This window comes from Falco punctatus, assembly GCF_963210335.1.
Source record: "Falco punctatus genome assembly, chromosome: 4".
Taxonomy (NCBI): domain Eukaryota; kingdom Metazoa; phylum Chordata; class Aves; order Falconiformes; family Falconidae; genus Falco; species Falco punctatus.
The window spans coordinates 11,639,259-11,657,249 of record NC_137583.1 but is presented as its reverse complement, the minus strand read 5'-3'; the positions used below and the strand labels follow the sequence as shown (position 1 = coordinate 11,657,249).

Sequence of the window (17,991 nt, the reverse complement as noted above, 5' to 3'; positions counted from 1 at the left end):
GGGGGGTCGCAGATGATCTTGACTGCAAGGTGGAGACCCCTTGCATGATTCAGCCCAAGGATGAGGCGATGGTTGGGTATGGACCAGCTCCAGGAGAAGGGAGGCCATGTCCCCTTCCACTCACAGGCTGTACATAGCTCTGCTGGTGCTCCTGGGGAGGATGCCCAGAGCTGACCCACCAGGTCTGCGGGGGGCAGAGGAGACCACCCCGCACTGGGTGCACATGGGCAGTGCCCTTCATCGCCAGGGTAGTGGTGTAGGGCTTATCCATCAGATAATTTGTGCCTAAAGCAGTGCACAAATGGCACAAGCTACACTGTTCTTTAAGATTCCTATTGCTAATGTCTTAATGATGAAAGAGAGGAGAAAACGGCTGTGAGCATGTGGTGCCAGATATCCTAATCACTGGTAAATGAACACATAAAATTCGCAAATCTGATGAACGGTGTAATCAAAGACAGAGTTGCTCTTAAGAAAGCTAAATTAACAGTGAAAGAAAACTTGAAGGTGACCAGCAAAGGAAGTGAAATCATAACTCAGTTCTACATGCTGCTGCTTCCTGATCTGTGCAAAAATCTGGGAAAGATGATGATGATTAATCATCTCACTTGTTCTTCACATTAAAAATGCACATTTTGTCCATTATGGAAAAGCTGGAGGATTTGTGAAGCTCTGACATCACAAAAGAGAAAGAAGAGAAGTTGATCAGTTTGGAGGAAAAACCCTGGTTAGTCAGCTTGCTGAACAGGATTGGGGTCTTGTTGGTAGTTATTAACACTTTCATCCAGACGGAAAGTGAACAACTGGCTAAAGACACTACAGCTCATCTGCTTGAAATATGTGTGCTTATGATACATGATCTTTGAGATGTGGTGTGGTTCCTTTATCAAAGTGCAGTGAAGATTAAGTATTATGTGGTGATACAACAACACAAGGGGGGAAAAAATAAACTGCCCATCTAATTATCATGTAGGGCAATTTTCTATCTCAGAAAAGGCTTCTACTGACTGTAAGGACTGCTCCAGAGGCACTTGATGCAAGATTAAGACCTATGTTTTCTCAGGGGAAAAAAAAAAAAGGGGGTTTCTAGATTTTGGAAATACTGTGGCTTTATTTTTTATATTAAACTTACTGCCTTTGATTGATTTTTAGAAGTACCATAAGAAGAGCTCAGAGCTTGGCACACACTCAGACTATGAAGTTAATGTTTTGTCTTCCAAAGCCATTTTTAAAATCTGGTAATAACCCAGATTCATTTCTCAGATTTGTTGCTTCTACTTACCAATTTGGAATATGGAAAGAATTGATAAAATCAAGGAAATGCTAGTTTTCAAGCATGCCTAGCTTTTAATTTAGCACTCAAAGTGAGGGATCTATGTAATTTGCTAAAACAGAATGATGACTACTTCTAAAAACAACCGAACAGCTAAAAGAGTAGGTTTGAGATTGATGATGTATCTGTAGATTTCCTTTTCACCTGGGAAATAACTATGGTATTTTTAAAAAATCCATCTATCTAGATCTGCAGAGAAATCTGGACCATTTGTTAAAATACCTTTAAGTGGATTTAAATAATGTCATATACTCATTTTTTATGTTCATACCTATTTCTTTAATGAAACTAAGACTACACTGTGTGCTTCCAGGATGTGAGAAAACTGGTTCAATCCGCCATACAAGACCACGATCCTGCAAATATTTAAGCTGGTGAGGAATGTTACCAATTTGAATAGTCTCATTAAGCAATTCATAGCCTGTTTCCAATGTGTTTCAAACATGGTTATACCACGGCTTTAGGACTTGTTTGTGTATTGGTGATTCATGACATGAATCAAGGGATGCGTTTCCACAACAGAACTGCCTCCTTCCCACATTAGAGACAAACACTTTGTTAAGGGCTGGTGTCCCTCAAGTGATGGGGAACAATCACTCTCCCATTGACAGCTCTACCAGTGTACCTCATGTTCTGCAGCTTGTGATCTGAACACCAGACAGGTTCAGTAAAGCCCACCCCCACCCCCCCAAAAAAAAAAAACCAAAAAAAACCAACACAGAAATGGGACCAATAAGTTCCTTCTGTTTTCCCATAAATAAAACTAAAGGGAGTATGTGAATAATTATATTTTAATTTAAAATCCCATTTGAGCTTCCAGTAAGTGGAACCAAACCTCTGTGAATCTGCAGCACTTAAACATCCCGCTGAGAAGCAGGAGGACAGCTCAACAGCTGGACCCTATTTACTAATCCTTTGTTTATCCCAAAGCAAACCAGTAGCAACCCTGTAGGAACCAGTGACCTACACTTTGGTGTGAAAGAGTAAAGAATCTGGCCAGCTGGACCAAGCTGCTTCCTGCCAATTCCACCGCATACCTCAGGGGTGGAAGCTGTCCCTGCCTGCATCACTGCCTTGGCTCCCTCAGCTCGAAGCCTGGGCAGAAAGCTACTGGTAAAGTGGGGTGTGATGGGGCCGGGACAAATCTGTTGGTAGAGTAATGAGGTTGCAGCTTCCTAACTGCTTTGCAGAGGGCTTGCAAATTAAAATCACGCTGCAAATCGGTAGCCAAGTCTGGTGGTAAAGCACAGTATTAAACCCAGCCGACTGGGTTGTACTAGCGGCTTTATTTCCCACCCGCTTTGCAGAGGTGGAAAAACTGTAAAAGCTAATGAGAGAAGCAAGATTCATGGTTTTGCATTCTTTTAATCTTGTAAAACCCTTTTCTGAAGGCTCTGCTCAGGCATAGCTCCTGGTTTGAGGGGAGCAGTGAGCACTGGAAGGGCACTGCTCTGCTGTAGCTGACGTAAGGGGCTGTTGGAAACGTAAGGTACTTTCAGCATCTAAGCAAGGACTAATGTCCTTCAGGTGCATGTCGGAGACAAAGCTTGAATAGCTGAGGGATTAAGGGCCTGATCTAGACTTTATTAAATTCAGTGGAAAACTTTCCCTCCATTTTAATAGGCTCCGGATCAGGATCAGGGAAAAGAGGGACAAAGCAGCTGGAAAAGACTGTTTTGAAGGGAAATCTGATTTTCTTTAAATAATCACAAAACCTCAGGGGGAGGATTGGATACTGAAGATCATTTGAAGTGTTGATTTTAATTTTATTTTGTCTTAGAGTACTTGAGCCTGAGACCTCACCATAATTTTGCACACTTTTTATGCATTACCGATTTGTATCACATCCTATGGAAGGCTATCTTTAGATATTAACGGCAATAGAATTTGTTCTTAGTGGGCAATGTTATGCTTCTACCTCTAGAGACATTCCTGATGAAGACCTAGAATTCTGAGGAGATTTACAAACAGGAACTTTGGAGATTAACCATGGATCATAAGGGCGAGGAGAAAAGAAAGCAGCGCCATGGCTTGACTTTGTTGGAACAAGTAAAGAGAATGAAAGAATCAACAGAGATCATTGACGTTGTCCTGGTGGCGGAAGGTGAGAAATTCCCCTGCCATAAGGTGGTGCTGGCTGCCTTCAGTCCCTACTTCAAAGCCATGTTTACCTGTGGCTTGGTGGAATGCACACAGAGGGAAGTGGTGCTGTACGACATCTCCGCAGAGAGCGTGTCCGTGATACTCCATTACATGTACAGCGCCGACCTGCGCCTCGCTGATCAGAACGTGCAGACTGTTGCGCTTGCTGCTTATTTCATGCAAATGGAAGATGTTTTCAGTATGTGCCAGAAGTACATGATGGACCATATGGATGCTTCCAACTGTGTGGGCATCTACTACTTTGCCAGCCACATTGGGGCAGAAGATTTAGCTGATCAAGCGAGGAAATACTTGTATCAGCATTTTGCTGAGGTGAGTTTACAAGAAGAAATATTAGAGATTGAATTCCAGCAGCTGTTGACTCTCATAAAATCAGACGATCTGAACATTTCCAGGGAGGAAAGCATTCTGGACCTCGTCATTCGATGGGTCAAGCACAGCAGGAAGTCACGTGTAGAGCACCTTACTGAGCTCCTGAAGCAAGTGAGGCTGGTACTTGTCAGCCCTTCCTTTCTTGTGGAAGCCCGGAAAAGGAACACAATGATCCTGTGCAATTCCGAATGCAATGACATGTTTGAGGAAGCACTGAAAACCATCAAACTATCCAGCCACCCTTCTCTCAGCCTGCGTTACGGCATGGAGACTACGGATCTCTTACTCTGCATTGGCAACAATTCTTTCGGCATTAGGTCAAGACACGGTAGCTATGCAGATGCCAGTTTTTGTTATGCTCCTGCGACACAAAAGACTTACTTCATTTCCTCTCCAAAGTATGGCGAGGGTTTAGGATGTGTTTGCACGGGTGTTGTCACTGAGAAAAATGATATTATTGTGGCAGGCGAGGCAAGCGCTGTCAAAATGTCTAGACAAAAGACCAGGAACATCGAAATCTATAGGTATGTACCCTTTGTCAGAAAACCCCAAATTATTTAAAAAAATTAAATCAAATAATATTTCTGGGGACAAAATAAGACCATTAGACAAAGCGTTCTTTACTTGAAAGTTTTGCCAGAGATTTTGATTACTCTAATCAATTTGTCGCAATTTTTCTTTATAGCACTGAATTATATACATATAACCAAATCTTGATGCTTTTTCTCCTGAAAGAAGGAGGATTTACTCCAGTGGCATCTCTGTGTAAATGAGTTTGGTTAGATCCTACATCAATGTATGTGGATTTCACATTGTCCTTACCCAAATCTCAACATTTTCCTAGGATACTCTTTTCTAGGTTATTAGCAGGGCAAAACAAATAAAGTAAATGACCGAAAGAGTCCAGTAAGACAGGGAAAACACACTTCTCTTTTGATGTTGATGATAGAGATTAAAGGATAATGACTGAGAACTTTAAATTCTCATTCTGTTTTTGCTCATATCTCTTTCAGATGCACCCATTTTAAAGAAAACCAGACATTTTCTGGATTAAAGATAAAATTTAAAAATGGTGACAGCATTTTCAAATACAGATACCTAAATTTAAGGAAGTAAATCCATACCGAGGCAGATGAAGTGGCCTTGTTTTCAGCAGTGTTGAGCTCTTGCTCTTCCCACTAACTTCAGTGGAAATTATGATTGAGCAGCACATGTAGAAATAAGGTACTTCTTAACCTTAATTACGGTCAAATATCTTTGAAAGGATGCCTAGGCTTCCTCATACTAAAAATGCTTGGTCTTGCAAACATTGGCCTCAATTTTATAACTTTCTGTGAATAAGAAAGCTCCTCTTGTCGCTGTGCCCCTGTCTGAATAAACATTGACAATGAAGAGGGTAACGTTTCAAAACAAGCTGATGGGACCTCAGTGAACCAGAGCACTTACAACTTTGGATTTTCCTACAGATACCACCAGCAAGGAAACCAGTTTTGGCACTGCCTGTGCACCACTGAGCTCCGTGAACTCTACGCATTGGGCACTATCCATAACGATCTCTATGTAATAGGAGGGCAAATGAAAGTGAAAAATCAGTATCTGGTCACAAACTGTGTGGAGAAGTATTCCATGGAGCAAGGCACCTGGAGAAGCACGGCGCCTCTGCCAGTACCATTAGCCTGCCATATGGTGGTGACAGTGAAGAATAAGCTCTACGTGCTGGGTGGATGGACACCACAGGTCAAGAAACATGCTGGTTGTTTTGTTTGTGTACTAACAAGCAGTGTTGTGTAATTTTATGGTGCTTCTTGCGTAGGAAGAGTACATCAGTGATAACAAGAATGAATTGCTCACATTCCTCTGATTAAACATCTTTTGTAGGAAAACCAAACAGGGTAAAGAAGAAGAATATCCATCTTAAGGCATCCTCACTGTAAATACCAACTTCAGCAAGGGCAGTTCTTTCATAGGCATGTGCACAGTGAGCAAGAGTTTAAAATGCATCTCCGGTGTCAACATGGGTTCCAGCCTTTCTTTTCTTATTTACCATTCTCTTAATTTCTCTAGTTGTCAGTAAATAATGGTATTTGAATCATACAGGGGCCTTGTCTTCAAAAAGCGTGCACACAGGTGAATTTCAGACAGACTTATATATGAGATTTAAAGCTTACCTCAATATCTCAGGAAGCTTTCTTGGTTAAATAAAGTTCATTTATTTGATTCTCGTTATATTATATTTTAAATGAAAAGTCAAAGCATTCTCTGGAAAACAGATTCCTTTAATCAATCCATTTATTTGTTTCAGTTGCCTTGCTCGGCCATGTAAAGCTTTAACAGGAATTTTCAGCAGGGTCACGGGTACCGTATTCAGTCGTACAGGGAATACACAGACCTCTGCTACAAGGAAGATGGATGTTAGGAACACTGCTTGCTCTCTCCAGCTGCTCCCAGTGCAAAATATCTTTTTTAAGAGCATAGCCCATTCTTATTTACTGCTTGATGCAGTTTAAATTTGAGCATTCAAGATAAAGCCCCACATTTACTTAACAATGAAGTAAAGCATCTGTAATCCTTATTGCCAACAGCAGTATGTTCAGGCTGTCATCACATCTCATTGGTTTGTGTTCTCTTGAAATAAATTACTGTTTAAAGCATTTAAAAGTGAAATGCATTCAGCAAACAAGATTTTCACCTCTTTGAATATCCTGAGTGCAGGGGTCCCCAGAGGAGACAACAGAAAGATCAGAGAGTATTTCTGATGCTGAAACAAGTGAGCAAGGTTACCTCACTATTTAAAGAATTAAACCATAAAAACACTTAATGTGGGAACAATCTGAAAAAACTTGAACTGAAAGAGATGTCATATAACAAAGACAGATGTTGAAGTCAGACAGTCAGCTTTGTCTTTCTTAATAGTTTTCCAGAACAGATTGTAAGAGGGAAAAGTGGCTTAGAAGCACAAGTCAGGAATACCGAGCCTAGAATGGTTTTAAAAAAAATACAGGAACCTCAAAAACACCTGAAGTGCATACCTGCTGACCAGTACTATCAGTAACAACACATGGGGGTCTGAGTTTATATATAAATAGGCTTGAGATGAGCAGATGAAAGTAATTGATTAAAACCCATAGTTTTGTAAGATTAGGGCGTACCTGAACAGATCAGAACAAATCGACTAAAGCTCTCCGAAAAGTGGTTCAAGACCGGCACTGCAGAGTGCTGAATTCTTCTGGTGCCACGTATCTCCCACGCTCACCTGTCAGATGTAGTGACCGCACGCGTGGGGCTACCACAGCTGCACAGTGAAAGCAAATTAGTTCTTCCAGCCAGGAGCTGTCCCCATGCTCCAAGAGCACTGAATGTTCTGTCAATCCTGAACAAATGCTAACGACGCAGCATTGATAGACTGTCATAAATGCATGTGTCCGTTACAGGACAGAGATAAATACATGTTCCCTTCCCACTCGGGCTTTGCAATTGAAACAAGACAAGACAAAGTCAAGCCAGGACATAAAATGACAGCTTAGGAGGGCGAGGGCGCAACTCACAGCAGCATTGCTCTGGCTCAGTGTTGGTCTGGCCTCGCTGACGCCAGCGGAGTTAAAAACCTAAGCTACTCCAGCCCTGGTGACTGGGGGCTCTTAAGATGGAAGAAAGTGCTTGGTGAGGCTGAGAGAGGAAGGTTTCAGACCCCGAGACAGGGAGAAGGGCTGCTGGATGTTACGTTTTCTGTACATGAAGAGCACAGGGTGCGCTGTGAGGTGAACGTTACCACAAAAATGATGTGAATTTACAGCATGTCAGAAGGTGCCTGCTCCTAAGTATATGCTTACTCTGTGCTGAAAATACACAGCTTACCCCTCTTTCAGGGAATAAGTTAGTGTTTCACGCTTACCATGGAGGAAAAGCGTGCCCCTGGGCCCTCACAGGACGTAACCATGGGGCTATACATTTACTTTCTACTTTGCCTCCTACTATCTTGTCTGTGACATTAATGTTGGAAAGGCCTTTTGGCAAAGAAAAATAACAAGCAAAGCAAGAACACATATAACACCAACACAAGCAAGCAAAGTGGTTCTCTCCTTCTCACTCTCTATGTGAAACCTTTCATCCCAAAATATTTCAGGATCCTCCCCCCACAGCCTACTGCTTACATTCAAGGGTGTCGTACCCAGAAAACATAATCTGAATTCCCTGCATCATATGAGACAGGCAGAGAAAGGGGAAGATTAGAGAGAACAAGAGGAGTAGGAGTGAGTATAAAAAGAATATTATGGCAGCAAAGATATAGCGGGGGATTAGGAGCTTATTATGAAAACTATTGAAGTTACAGCAGTTAAACAACATTATGCTGGTTAGGCTGACTAAATAAACGTGCAAATGACTTCAGAATAAGTTATGGATATATACAGGCCTGAGAAAGGCCAGCAAAGTACCTCCCTGAAACTCATGGTACAGTCTAAGTAACAGTGGGAATAGATTTCAACCTTCAGCAGGAAGAAAAAAATGTCAGAGAGATTGGTTTTCCCTCTATTATTATTAGGACTTTACAGCAGCCTTGTGAAAAAGGCACATTCTGCCAGAGCCAGGCCCGTGAGTATATTGTTATTACCCAAATCCTCAGCTTTATTGCTGCAGAATATAGATGCCCCCTTATTCCTTTGCCTTTACATTGTACTCCCAGCCACAAGTCATGGGTGCTGCTAAACCCTAGTGAGCATGAATCACTTTGCAGCTATAATTGATGTGTTTATGTTATTTATCTGCTGAGCTGTCTGCTGTGATTAATTACATGCAGGCGTGTGCAGAGGGCTCCAAATGTTGTATTATTATATGGCTGTCATATTTCATACAGACGGATCTACCTGACGATGAGCCGGATCGATTAAGTAACAGAACGTTTCGGTACGACCCAGGCCAAGACAAATGGACAGAAGGTGCGCCAATGAAGTACTCCAAATACCGCTTCAGCACAGCTGTAGTCAACAGCGAGATTTATGTCTTGGGTAAGAGGAAACAGATTTTTAACAGATAGTACCATGACTTTTTCTTCTTTCCAGCAATTTGCCTCTGTGAAGTGAAATATCTCACCCTTTGCTATGTACTGTAGGACAAAGTATGTTGGACTAAATGGATAGCATTTTGCTAGGGTTGTTTTTCCCCCACATCATTTCTTCCTTCCTTATGTAGACCAAATTAAGTGGATGTTCAGTGTTGTGGATTAATGTAACAAAGATACTTCGCTTTTTGAAACTACTTTTCTTTGGAGTACCAGTGTGTTCTATAAATATTAATGAGTTTTAAAAGGTGGGTAGGGAAGCCTTGTTAGCACCGTTTCACAGGTGAGCAGTGAAAAGCTAAGGAATATACCCAGCATCATAAAGGAATGGCACAGGGAAAAAGAATTTGGATCTCCCAGTCAAAATGAACATTATTTGTGGGTTCTGATAAAATTCAATGAATCATTCTCCTCCACCCACCTCAACGCATTGCATTTTTTGGAAAATCTAAATATTTCATTTTGTCATTTTTTGATTGAATCTTTTCAATTTTTTGTTTCAAAACAGTATTTTGGTCGGAAGTTTTAAGCGTTGTGTGAAAGAGTTCAATAATCTACCCCAGAAACTTTTGTCCCAAAATGATCCCCATCCCTATCCCCCGTTCTGCAGTTCATCCATAACATGACTCTTTTCCCAAAGAGCTTCATGGCCTCGTCCCAACCTCCATCCAAGCCAACATAAGGAAAAACACCTGTTTCTGAACACTAGCAAACACCTCAGAAGGTGGCAAGCAAGGGATTTTTCTGAAGAGAAGATGATGATGTAAGGTAGGGAAAGGCAGATGGATAAGAAGGGCATTGCAGGCATTGGGAATGATATGGGGAAGAAGTTGAAAGGGGCATTTTGGAAGGGGAATAGGAGCCAGAATGTTGTCTAAGTGATGGGGAGAGGGATTATAGATAGGCGTATGACTGGAAAGTTCTTGAAGAAGTGGGAAAAAAGTTCCTATACTCAATTCCTCCACAGGCGGGCTATGAGTGTTGTTATTCATGCCCTTCCGTGCTCCTGTGCCCTGTGGGCAGCATCAGACATGAAGAAGGCAGCAATTACATCAGGATTTTTCAATCCCTTCTGCTTCAAACTACTCCGGCGTACAAGCTTATCAAAGTGAACACAATAAATATGGCCTTACCAGCTTAATACACCTCCTGTATAAGGGAAGTTCTGGGTTTGTCTGGGTTGTTATACACCATGGATAAAGGAGAGTTTGTTTCTGGCATGTAATACAGAAAGCGTTTTGCAGTGGGTGTCTTTAATAAAGGTGTCTTTGAAGTAGAAGGGGAAAATGGCTTTAAATGCTGCATTTGGCTTCTTTTAGAGAAACTTCTTCCTCTGAAGTGGCTTGAGACAGGCCCATAGGCACAACCAGGAGAAAGAAGCCCGCGTGGAAAACAGAGTTTTGCAAACAGAAAACCATTTCGTTATTGTCAAAGGTTAGTGATAGAGAGCGTCAGTATGCTGTTAAATAATGAGAGTGTTGGCTGCCCAGGTTCAAAGGTGCTTCAAAAATGTAGAACCTCTATCCTTTGTAAAAGGCTAAATATATATATAATTATTTATACTGACACTGATGCTGTAAGGGGGCAGCAGAAGCAGCTGTAATCGTTGGGAAGAGCAAGGCTGTATTCACGTGTTTCAGTAAGAAGTGCTCTGAGATTGAGACCACGAATGCTGTGATGACACAAGAGAGTCAGGCCGACAAAAAAGAGGCCGCCTCGGGATGCATGTGATAAAACAAATTGACAGTCTTCTTCACAGCAAGCCTGACACTGAGACAAGGAAAAGGACTGGCTAATAAGGAAAACTGCATCCATTTTCTTCCCTCAAAATCTCACAAAGCAAGAAACATATCTGAGTCGTTACAATAATGAAATGTACAGATGGAACACAAAGCACAGTATTAAATCTGAAAAGTGCCTGTTTAAATGGCACTGAGGAAAGTTCATGGTCTCACAGACCTTCACATAAAAAAATAGAAAGTATAGTTTTATTACGTATAGCTGCCAGTGCTGCAGTATTTATTCATGGAGCTGAATATTGACTTGAATTCCTTCTTACGTGCTAGCCAGTACCAATATTTTTTTTTATTATTATTTCAATTTTTGGTCAGAAAATCTTTGCTAACAATCAGACTGGTGCATGGGCCAGAACAGGCTCATGTTCTGTCTCCACCACTTTGTTGGTTCACACACCTTCCCATGAGCAGCCCTTATTCCAGAAGTCCTAAGGGAACCAACACAATCCTGAGATTAACAATTTGCCACTAAATGTAATTAAATTTATGTAAAGGCAGTGTTTCTTCTCAGTTTTGACAGTGTAAATCTGGGGTAATTTCACTGTAATGAACAAACTTGCTTGTGATTTCTACCAAAGGTAACTAAGCTCACACGCTGCTCCGGGGAGCAGATTTTTGAGACTGTGCGATTTTTACCATTGCACTTCTGAGTCTGCCTCTGTTCTGATGTTACACCTCTACTCAAGGTGTAACTGCAGCAAGTGTGGACGCGAATGAGTTACCACCAGGTAGGACGAATATCGATTGCAGGGAAGGCATTTTGACCTAGGTCTGGACTGCTTTCGCGAACTCCTGATTGCCTGTTTTCACAAACCTTGCAAGGACTTCAATGTCTATAAATCTGTAAAATTTGGTTGAAACTGGCCAACAGGCGCAGAAGCTATGAAAGGCAGACAAAATAACGTAAACGCAGATACAGAACACATATGTAGTGAGAGTAATTGCATAAGACTTGTTTCCTTAGGAAATGAAATAATATGAGGACTAATTTTTTAATTGGAAGACAAACCTGACACTAAGCCAAAAATGATTTGTCAACAAATTCTACCTTTGAATATGATGGTTTAAATCAACCTTTAACAGTATAGGTGGAATGAAGATTTAGCTGTTAAAATTGAGAAGACAATGTAATTGGTAAGTGTTAACCATCCCAGTCTGAAATCTCTGTGGAAGAGATTAAAGCATTTTCCAAGACCTCTCGAAATGATGAAGCAATTTCCAGATGAATTCTGTTTGGCAACAGTGATACAGTCACTGATATTGGCATTTTATTCTGCTGATATCACACATGGCCCCATCTCCAGCTGTAAATGTGCATTCACCAACTGTAATTAAAACCTCACAGAGAAAAGCTACATTCCACAGTTTATTCCTGGTGAGAAGTTGTTGTTACCTTGGGAGTTCTCAGGCTGTGGAGCTGCGAGGTGGGTCCGGTTTTCCTTTGGGAACAATTGCGATGGCAACCCTGGCTGGATGAACGGGCAATTCATGGCATGGAAAGGAAGGCAGTGAAAGTGTTCGTAACCTGGCTGATGCAGTACTTGATCACGCAGATGACATTCAGGAGAGAAGAGGAATGGAAAGAGCAGAGGTTGATGGTGACAGACCAAGGAATAGCAACTGTCATAAGGATGGTAAAACCACTGCAGGGTCTCCAAAGCTGTCGATCCCTTGCACATCACCCCGCTTCATATGGAATGCTGGGCACCCTAGGAGCCTAGAAAGATGCTGTCAAGGGCAATTTGTGCAAAAAGACACAGTCTGAAGAGGATCACAGCTCATAGGTTGTCCTCATGTCGTGACCTCAGGGATGTCTATGCTCAGGCATAATGACTAAGCTTTTGTGCTACAGATGAGAGAGACCTTTGTGGAGTCTCTGCCATTGCCATTTGTACCTTCCTCACTCCAGATGGGGGTTCCCCATGGCGTGCGCAGGAACTGAACATCTAACAGGCTCCTGTTTGGCCTCACTCATGGGACACTCAGTGAAGGGGCGATTCAGAAGCGTGCTGAACAGCATTGCTTGGATTTCCACAAGCATCACCCGCTTCTTAGGTCATACTTGCTCTTTGTGTGGCACATGGCTCCATGGGCATCCTGCAGCCTGCACCCAGCTAAGAAGACCCACTGTGGGCTTCTGGGGGCAGAGGAAGGAGAGGGAGGGAGGCAAGGTGGAAATAGGTACATGCAAGATACCTTCTGTATGCCACGAGGACCAAACCCCTCTTCCAGAAATAAAAACATGAAATATAGAAATATATAGTTCTAGCTGGGTGCATAAGGTAACGTTGCAGAGAGATGAGACTTCTTTCAAGCAGCTTTTGAAAACAAAGTCCTTAAATGAAGTAAATTTGGCAGCTCTTCCAGGCAGGATCTCTGCCTTCCTGTACAGTTCATATAGGTGTCAGCACGTTCAGGATTAGGTGAGACTCTAGAGCATAAATGAAGAATCACTGCAGAGAAAGTTGATCCTCTCTAATGTCTCTGATGTGTGAATGCAATTTCTATCATAAATATGAAGCAAAAAGCATAGATGGAGCGCTAGCTTTGAACAAGATGCAGTAGCAGACTTTTTTTTTGCTCTAATCCCTGTAGGTGTAAATCTGTAGTAAATGGTCTGCTGATCTCAACAGTGTTGTGTCGGATGCATTTTGTTCTAACCCAGATCAAAATCTAATGCTTAGCCTTTGAAGTGTTAATTTCTGAAAAGTCCTGTTGGCACAGAATGGAGAGTACATAGTCACTGTCCAAAAACTCTTCCCAGCCTAATTGCCAGCTCCAGCCTGTAAAACCCTAATGACTTAAATGGAGTTATTTTAGAGTCACACTGATGGAAGGAAAATAAGAAATAGATTAGAGTTTTGGGTCTGAGTAATAGCATTGTTCAGGAACCTGTACTGTGTTTCTTAATCAGCAATCCTGCGATATAATTGTCTGTTTGTTGTGTAATGTTCCTAGAGAATCTTATGCTATTTATACAGTGTACATAATCCTCATAAGTAAATGAACAGCATTTCCTAAGGCTCAAAATCCTTTCTCCTATTCATCCCATTTGACTGGTCTTAGCTCTTTCTCTCCATATTTTCCCAGGAACATAACTATATTCGTTGGAAAGCCCAAGAAAGAGCAGTATTGTGTTCTTAATGACAGAGGCAATTGAGACACTTTTGGAAGAAAACCAGATGGGAGGGCTCTATTTAAGGTCATGCATTTTAATCTCTTGCTTAAAAAACTATCCTTTCCAGCTAAGTCTCTGAAAACTTATTACAGCCAACATACAAATTAGGAAAATTTATCCAGATGAATCCATTTGAATGCCATATTCATTAGCTTATGTTAAAACACATTCAGCAGAACTACTGTCTCTGAAATACAGGTCACTGGTAAAAAATGTTGTATCACCATGACAGCTTTAACCATGTGTTGCTTTTATGTTATATAATTCCTGCTTTATAAATAAGAACATATAGAAGGACTTAAATGAGAAATCCTATTAGGGAAGATTTAGGAACCAAAGAATTTTTGTTTATCCTCCTTAGCTTGGCATCCCACCTCTTACAGCTTGGGGTTTTCCCCCTGAGTTCCTGCTGAGAGCTTCTCTTAAAAGTGTTAAGCAGTTAAATGAGGCTCAATTAAATATTGAATGTCTTGATCATAAAATTTGAGTATGTACTTTGGGGTCTCTCTGGAAAGGAAAGCTGGAGGGGCTGGAAGGAGACATTTTAGCTTTCATGCTTGAATATTAACTGTGCATTTGAATAACACATTCTTCTAAAATAAACGTGTCTGTTTATAAATAGGCTTCATACTTCCAACAAGCAGCAGCTTATGGGCCTGATTCTGCTCTGTTATACCTGTGCGCAGCCTCCGTAGTGCCTATGTGCAGGGAGGAACAAAAAAGGCAAAAATTTGGTCTGATAGATCAGATAAGAAACGCTTTCCACTCACTTAAGGATTATCAAAGGAAATGAGAAAAGGCATTAGAGGACAAAAGAGGCTGGAACTGGTGTTGACCACATTTAGGAAGACAATCTGTTTTTTCAGCCCTGCTTCTAATCAATCGTTCGCCCTCGTGTCTTCTACAAGCTGCATTACCTCATCTGCTGTGCTCTGTGTTAGTAAAGATTGACAGTGCTTCTCGGTTTCATCTTTGGAAGTGCCTGCCGGGGCTAGTTTTATTGCTCCCTTATTTCTCCGAGAAACCTGCTCTGCAGCCCTACTTTGCAGCGAGTGAGAGCGCAGCGTAAGCCCCGAGACTCTCAGCTTGAGTGCCGTTAAAGAATAATGAAGGGAAATGTTACATAAGAGAGTAGCGCTATTAAATCCATCGTGCATTCCAGAGATCAATTTAACAGTGAATTATTTCATGGGAAGCAAAACTTAGAGTTCACTTGCTTGTTGGAGAATTACTCCTTTTTTCTTTCACCCATTTCCCAGGTTCCTTTGATAAAAATTCAAAGAGGCGCTAATAAGAATACATGTTGCTTGGAATTGTGATCTGAGGACTGAATTATATGATAAAGATTTACAGTGTCAGTGCCCTGAGGGCTCTAGTAGGTCTTGATCATCCTGACCAGCATCACCTGGGGCCTCCACCCACCCCCTCTGCCCATAGGTTCAGGAGCATCATTTAAACGTAGGCCTAGGGGGTGGTCAGCCTTTTTTGATCTCCTTGTCTTTGCCTGATGATGGGTGGTAGGACCTTCTGCAACTGCCTGCCTCTCTCTGCGGAGCTGTGCCCTGTTGGTGAGCTCATTACCTGTGTCACCTTCCCTTTGGAAGCAGGTCTGCTCTTGTTGTTCCCTGATATATTGCCCTGGCTGAAAAGCTGTAGCTCATGTCTAATTTCAGATGCCTTAGCAGTGGAACCAAATTAAACAGTGTGAAGTCTGATATTCAGAGCTCCCCATCACCCTGCCGCTCTCAATAAGCTCTTTTCAGTCTTATTTAGACCACCAACCAACTGGTAGGTGTCATCTTGGTCAGCCATCCTGTATGTGCAATAAGCAATCTAGACTTGGATCTGGGTGGCTGTCCTGGGGGCAAAAAAACCCATAATTGTCCATGTTGGATTCAGCTGTGCAGGAGGTCAGTGTGGGTGAGACTTGGAAGTGCTATTGCTCTGCACCAGTGCCTGCATTTACAGCTGCCAGCAACAGGGCTGAAGTCCCTGGGCGCATGTAGGTAGGAATGTTCCTTACCTCTTCCAACTCAACTGCATGTCAGTCTCGCTTCTATAGAAATACACAGAAATATCTAAGGCACTTATTTCCTTTGCACCTGCTGAACTAATTGTCACCAGTGACTCTTTACCGCTTTTCCGCCGTTACAGGCGTTCCCCCTCCGGTGCTGGCAGGGTGTTCTGTTATTAGAACTGATGTGACTCAAATTGCGTTCGGTCCTCTCAGATGAGCATGGGCTAAGGGGGAGGCAGCTGACCTCAGCCACAGCAATATTGCCTCGAGCCGGCTACGGGCAGTGCGTGTGTATAGCAAGGCACAGAACTGCGCCTCATCGGAATTCTGAAGATGTGCTAATCACGTCACCTACCCTGCGTTGCCTTCTTGCATCAAAGGCTTGTCTTCCCTATCTTGATTTCTTGATAAAGATCATGTGTTTTATTTATATATTTATTTTTCTAATGGAGCTTCATGTTAAATTTAAAGTCCATTAGAAGCGCTGCTTACAGAGTGCCCTTGAAAGTATGTTTGATTGCAGAATCATCCAAGCGTGATATGGAAAGCTCTCAAGCATTAATGGGTTTGGGAACACAAAGGTGTCTTCCCTGGCTTTTTTAGTCCTTCAGTGGCATCTGGAATATCTCCTAGGGAAAGTGCATAATGTAAAAAGCCTAAAGTGTTGAAAGGGTGTATTTGTAACAGGCGGGGGCAGGGGAAGACTGAGTTCTGGGGTTCGATCCTTTTGTGTGATGAATGTGAAAATGACAGAAATGTTCAAAACTCCCAGTGAGAAATCCACCTCCCCCTGCACAAAGGACATATAATTGGGCTTTATGCAGAGAACTAAGCCACGTGCTGTTGAGTTCACCTGCTGTTTGTGACGAGATAGGGGAGTGTGGCTTCATTAGAAGCACCTTCCCCAGCATCCATTCCACACCGTGGGCATGGAAATAGCAGTTTCTTCTCTTTGCACAACTGCTGGGGCTCCCAGGGGGCTGTGACCACAGCATGTGTGTTTTAACGACCCCATCTACAGTTCTGGGTGGTTTAAGGTACAATCACAGGTACGGATGCAGGCATTGTGGTGGGTCACTTGGCACAGTCTCCTGAAAATGACCTAAAAAACCCCTCTGCCCTCTCTACTGCACTCTGCCTTGCCCTCTAGAAAGTCTACGCGTTTTATGTAGAGGCTCCTGCCGCAGCAAAGCATGCACTCAGTTGTTCAGCTGCTCTACCCACAGAACATGAAATAAAGACAATCTTCACGGTCTTAACTGTAATTCTGTATGTCTCCACTCGTACTCTTAATGGTTTCTTAAATCTGAGTGAGGAAGCCAGTGGGACAGGGTCACCTGGAGCCACAAGTGACAGAGCACAAAGCAGCCCGAGTTGTCTGACACGGCAAGTTTCTCTCTTTCTGCCAATTTGAAGTCTTGCATGGTATACACATTGTAGATGATGGATAGTCCGGTTAACGTGAGATGCCTCCACTTGGTTGTGGATGTGAATTGATTTAAATTTGAGATTTTTATTATTTTTTTTTTTGCTGGTTTGTGTATTCAGTCCTTTAGGAAGAGGCCTGAGACATCAGTCTCCATAGTGGAAAATAAGTATTGTCTTACAGGAGTATTTCTCAACTACTGCATCTGGGAGCACAGCAAAGCAGTGCTGGTAGAGTCTAATATTCTTAGATTCCTTTGTTGGCAATACTTCAGTGTAAGCATTGATTTAGAAGAGGAGATTGAAATTCTTGATTTCTTGTTTTTCAGAATACTGTTTTTCTAAGCTTGAAAATCAAACTTTACTCCCCTCCGATTTTTTTCTTCTTACTTGCTATTTGCTGAGAATTTAGCTTTGTTCTTGTTGTAAATTGGACATGAAATTGGATTTATCTGAAATGACTGTGGAGGGCATAAATAGAACAGAGATATTTTGTACCTTCAGGACTGTCTCTGGTAATGACAAGATTAAAGGAGGTTAAACTGAAGTTACTTAAGCTATCCAATGAAGATTTCGTAAATGCTTGAAAATGTGGTAGCTCTTAAACTCTTGAAAAGATGTTCCAATAGGTCACGAAAAATTACTTTTCTA

General features: G+C 42.0%; 1 protein-coding gene across 3 annotated transcripts in view; it reads left to right on the top strand.

Annotated features, from left to right (window-relative positions):
- The window catches only part of KBTBD12 (kelch repeat and BTB domain containing 12), a 56,756-nt gene that overhangs the window by 19,450 nt on the left and 19,315 nt on the right, over positions 1-17,991 (top strand). Inside the window, exons 2-5 of one of the 3 annotated variants that reach the window (XM_080385406.1) lie at positions 1,647-1,707; positions 3,258-4,392; positions 5,335-5,605; positions 8,721-8,871. In XM_080385406.1, coding sequence (XP_080241532.1) covers positions 3,323-4,392; positions 5,335-5,605; positions 8,721-8,871 — 1,492 coding nt within the window. In that variant the 5' untranslated portion in view covers positions 1,647-1,707; positions 3,258-3,322. Of the gene's footprint in view, positions 1-1,646; positions 4,393-5,334; positions 5,606-8,720; positions 8,872-17,991 lie in introns of all 3 variants that reach the window. The other 2 variants (XM_080385407.1, XM_080385405.1) reach the window with 2 other exon arrangements.